Source organism: Anguilla rostrata, chromosome 2 (genome assembly GCF_018555375.3).
Source record: "Anguilla rostrata isolate EN2019 chromosome 2, ASM1855537v3, whole genome shotgun sequence".
In the NCBI taxonomy this organism is placed as follows: Eukaryota; Metazoa; Chordata; class Actinopteri; order Anguilliformes; family Anguillidae; genus Anguilla; species Anguilla rostrata.
In genome coordinates this window covers 41,151,704-41,156,584 of record NC_057934.1, presented here as the reverse complement: position 1 = coordinate 41,156,584, position 4,881 = coordinate 41,151,704, and the positions used below count along the sequence as shown (strand labels likewise).

General features: G+C 40.9%; 1 protein-coding gene across 2 annotated transcripts; it reads right to left on the bottom strand.

The window, feature by feature from the left end:
* Positions 1-1,301: 1,301 nt before the first annotated feature.
* On the bottom strand, positions 1,302-4,257 carry LOC135248056 (cytochrome c oxidase subunit 6B1). Of its 2 annotated transcripts, none has more exons than XM_064322241.1 (4): positions 3,564-4,257; positions 2,481-2,589; positions 1,853-1,953; positions 1,302-1,550 (listed from the first exon to the last, which is right to left on the bottom strand). In XM_064322241.1, exons 2-4 carry the CDS (start codon positions 2,584-2,586, stop codon positions 1,497-1,499), a joined length of 261 nt encoding a protein of 86 aa, XP_064178311.1. In that variant the 5' UTR covers positions 2,587-2,589; positions 3,564-4,257; the 3' UTR covers positions 1,302-1,496. The 2 variants fall into 2 exon arrangements, with proteins under 2 accessions (XP_064178311.1, XP_064178310.1); XM_064322240.1 differs by having other exon boundaries at positions 2,481-2,592; positions 3,564-4,254.
* Positions 4,258-4,881: the final 624 nt, after the last annotated feature.

The window sequence follows — 4,881 nt, the reverse complement described above, 5'->3', positions numbered from 1 at the left end:
TAGCATGTCTGACATGTTTTATGTTCCTGTTGCTTTTCACCTTTTAGTTAGGGAAACTAGTTGAACTATTTGATTTCTATAAAAACTTTGCTTAGCTACAGTAAAGGTGTAACAACCTGTATTCACCAGGTGATTTGTTTACTAATTATTGTCCAATTAATTCCAATGTGATGCCACTAATGGGACTGCAATGTTGGGCCTAAGTGAATGAATTAATGAAACATTGCATTTACTGTATATAGCACTTTTACAGACGCTCTAAGTGCTTTACAGTGATGAGGAGGAGCTCACCTCAGACAAAAGCAGTGTGTAGCACCCACCTGGGTGATGCACAGTAGCCATTTTGCACCAGAACGCTCACCACACATCAGCTGAGGTGGAGAACTATTTTTTTTAGCCAATTAAATCGGGATGATTAGGAAGCAGGTTGAGAGAGCCAAGGACACCAGGGAACCCCCTACTCTTTGTGATAAATGTCATGGGATCTTTAATGACCACAGTAAGTCAGGACCTCAGTTTAACGTCTCATCCGAAAGATGGCATCTCCTACAAGACAGCGTCCCCATCACTGCACTGGTGCACATTGGGGTTTATTTGACCAGAGGGAAGATTGCCCCCTGCTGGCCCACCAACAGGTGGTCTCCCATCCAAGTACTAACCAAGCCCACACTTGCTTAACTTCAGCCATTTGGCAGGAGCAGGGTGCATGGTGGTATGGCTGCAGTGTGAGACTTTAGTTCAGTGCTGAGTTCATGTGGTTGTTTAATTTTTGAGTCTTAATAATTGCCCAACAATATTGCAATATATGAAATCGTCAGCTGTGAAATCATCATCCCAAAACTGAACAGCCTATTATTCAGTAAATAATCAGAATAGCTCACAGCAGGTATTTCCACAAATTCCTATTGCTAATTCATGAAATGGAGCCAGGAATCTGGGTTGAGTTTGCTAGATTAGCACTGAGCAGTGATGCTGGTGCTGTGACATGCCCATAGTTAGTCACGCATCTGTGGTTCACTGTTTAATATTTAGCTCCACTCCCAGGGTTTTGCTTTGGATTCAAGTCCGCCTGCCAGCCAGCATCATAGGGGCAGTGTGACATCTGCTAGATTTTACCATTAGAGGTCAGAAGGGTGAGGGGTCCTGTGACTGTCTTCGCTTGCCAGTTGAGCTCAGATCAGGTTTGACAGCTTTTCTTAAGGAGGCTGCAGTATGTCTATGGTCTACCTGTACTTCAGAAAGCCATTTCTCCACAATTTTCATCACACTTATTTCAAATGGGGGGAAAAACTGAACTGTCATCAAGGCGCACACTCCATTTTAATTTATTGCCTGAGATTTTAATGCACTATGCACAATACACGTTCAAAGGAATGACGGTTAAGTTAGGACCTGCTCACATTGCAGAGGATCAGATATGGAAGCAGCAGAGGAGGAACACCCCTCCACTGATGCAGACTTTACTCTGAAGGACCGCTTCTTACAGTAGGCTGCGCTCAGATCTTCCCAGGGAACGTTCCCTCATCCCTCTGGTCATCCCACTTCGTAGTCTAGGAGACAGAGGGTAAACAAATTATCTGCTTCGTTCTTTTGCTTTGAGAATTTTAACCGTGGGAGATACAGTATTGTGAATATGCTGCGCATGTTCATTCTAGTGACCCGTGCATAAGCACAGCACATCCTCTGATATCAAGTAGTTGTGTGTATGTGTGTGTGTGTGTGCACGTTTGAGCAAGTGTTTGAGATTTAAGCTTCTGCTGGAGAAGTAAAGAAGAGCACGCACACACACACACACACACACACCCCCCCCCCCCCCCCCGCCAAACAGCAAACAATGCCTTCAGAGACTCACCCATGATATGGGGCACAGCGATTTGTAGACCCTCTTGTACCAGTCACATGGGGCAACATCCACACCTTTGTTAGTCAGGGCCTTTTGGCAGCGATGGTAATCTATAAATAGATTAACCCAACACACAATGCTACAGCTGAGTGGAGATCATCTAAAATTATCATCTGAACTTGCATGTCCTCTCCTTCAACTTTACCGTGAACTTTGCTTTACGTACTGTTTCCAATTATTAAGCTTTTTCATACTGAGATATCTGTATTTTATATTCCACGTGTCAAGAAATTAATATATGTGTGCCACTGTCTTTAGATCTGGAGCTCTAATAACAATAAATGCAAATGCTTAACTACTTATCAGCTTTCCACAAGCACACAAATGTCCAATGAAATCATAAAATGAAAATGAAAATGAAACCGGTTAGCTATTGTGTCCTGCAGCATACTTCTGTGACTAGTTATACCTGTCTTCAAGCCTTCAATTTCACATCCTGTTAAGGACTGTTTTGCTGGACTATCTGACACTTATTCTAGAGGTACTGGCTATTATGTGCAAAATGGAAAGGACTGTGCACCTCCAATATACTCCAAATATGTGGAGCTGCATTCATGTCTCTTATGTGTAGACTTACCAAGATAGTTCTGCCAACAGTTCCTGGTTTGATTTTGGTTTGGGAATCTGGCATCAAACGGTGCAGTGCGGTACCTCTCCAGCTTAGCTTGAATGTCCTCTGCCATGTTCTGCTAGAGTAAGTTCCCGTCAAAACAGCACGTATGACAAAATGGGAAATAATTGCTGTTCCAAAATTTCCCTAACATACTACTTTTTACATATTTACCTTTACTTTTGCTTAGGAAATGTTTACGAACCATGTAGAATTTCTTAATACTTCTGAATGACCAATTTGTGTTTCATGATTAGCATTACAACCTGTCATATTCGAAAGTGCTCACACATAGAACAGTAGCAATCACAAAAAAGAACGATAGCCTACTGCAGTGACACAGCCGATCGATTTAGATCCGAGGACAAATTTGGAAAACTTAGCCTAGAAAAACGCCATAATGCAGCGATGCGAAATTATTCAAGAACTGAACCTGCACTCGCTCCGTTTATGTAGCCTAATCGCCTCTCAGATGACGTTTAACAAAACGGTAGTTTATATTAAATAATTGCCATGGTTGTTAAAATATAGCAATGAGGAAATAAATTCATAAATGGCACGTCATCCCCAATCTACTACTGATCGGAAACGCACTCTTTAAGATATTACAATATTGTAGGCTATGTACATTGATATTACACATAGATCATTTTCAACTAAATTAAATAACTTAGAGTGCCAGCGGAATAATCACGCGATGGAAATGCATCAAAATGCTAACTTGCCAGACAAGTTAAAGCCTTCAGGAACGCAATGTATCAAGCGTAGTAGGCTAACTGATCGATATGACTGTGGATGTATGAAATAGCATATTATTAGTATATCTAATAATTGGCTATTTATCAATATTAATGCGCATACACACACACACACACACACACACACACACACACACATATATATATATATATATAATAGCCTATCCTAGCCTAGACTAAACACTGCACACAATGTAACTTGCAAATTGATTAATTAATCGCACATTTATCTATTCTGTTTAAATTGCTATAACATGATATATCATAATATCAAATAATGAAAATAGATTACCTCTGTAGCTGGTGTTCCGTAAATGAAAGTGACTTTTATGCTTAAAGGTGTTAGTCCTGTTCGAGTTGGCTCTCAAAATGCGCTCCTCCCCGCGCGCAAGTGTTTCAATGAATAAGTAGCGGGCATCCGTGCAGTCCTATCCTTACGGTATGGCGGATTGAGGTCACATTGAGATAACTGGCGTAGCTATTTCTACATTCTTGAGGGATGTAAGAATATGTACACGCGCATACAAGGTATAGAAAATCGCATAGGTTATTTCTCGATAATATTGTCAAATGTCAATGTTGTTGCTGCGGTAGGCTACGTTTCTTTTTTTATTCTTGTGCTTTAGTTTTTAATTCAATAACTATCTACAACTTATAATAAGCTAACTGAACCCGGAAGGGGTGATGTTACCAGCCGATTGCTGCTCGGGTTTAGCCTAATGATTAACTCAGGAAGAGTACAGGACGTCGAACTTCCAAACGCGACTGTAAGCTTTTATCAGAAAGCTCAGTCATTTTTCTGTTAAAAAGATGTATGCTTTTCCACGAGTTAAAACTTTTTCTTGTTTGACTTCTTCAAATAAAAAGCAGAACACGTAGCTTTGTGGATCACAGCTATAGCCTATCTGTAACCATTTTACAGTATGGTGTGCTGTGTCCTAATTTTACCCCGGCGGCGAAGTAAAAGTTCGTCAGTCTAGCTGTCTGTCTGTCCGTTCTCCCTCTCCCTCAAGTCGGTTACATCGCTTGAATTCTTAATGCAAAATATGCAACAATACGGAAATCGTTGACGCATTGCCGACGGAGTTCTTCCTCAGAATATTGTTCACATTACCGTGTAAATTGGAATTACGTAGGGTGAATCTTGAATCTTTTCTTGGAAAAAAATATTGATTGGTCCAAACACAACCTGATATGGACTTGATAAAAAATTAAGGTGCTCTGCAGCACTGTCATCATTTTCTCTGCCGCGTGTTTGTATCGCTACCGCACGTGTATTAATTAATCCAGTAACACATTACTTTTACTTTATTGCCATCACTTATCTAGAGCGATCTAGCTACAGTATTGACGAGACGTGTAGGCTAAGTATCTAGTTAAAAAGCTTTAGTGCGCGAATTATCTAGGTACCCTCCAGTAGTTAAAATCACCAGAGGCGAGGCAGCCTCATCTAGCCTAGCGGATTGCTAGGAATGACATTCAGTTTTAAAAGGCATTATCCTCTCATGTACAGAAGGACTGCCTTCAACAACGTATTGTGCAGCCAACCGCCGCAGTAGCCTACACTGCTTAAGGAAAAGCAGATTACTGGATAAAACTACGTAACGCGT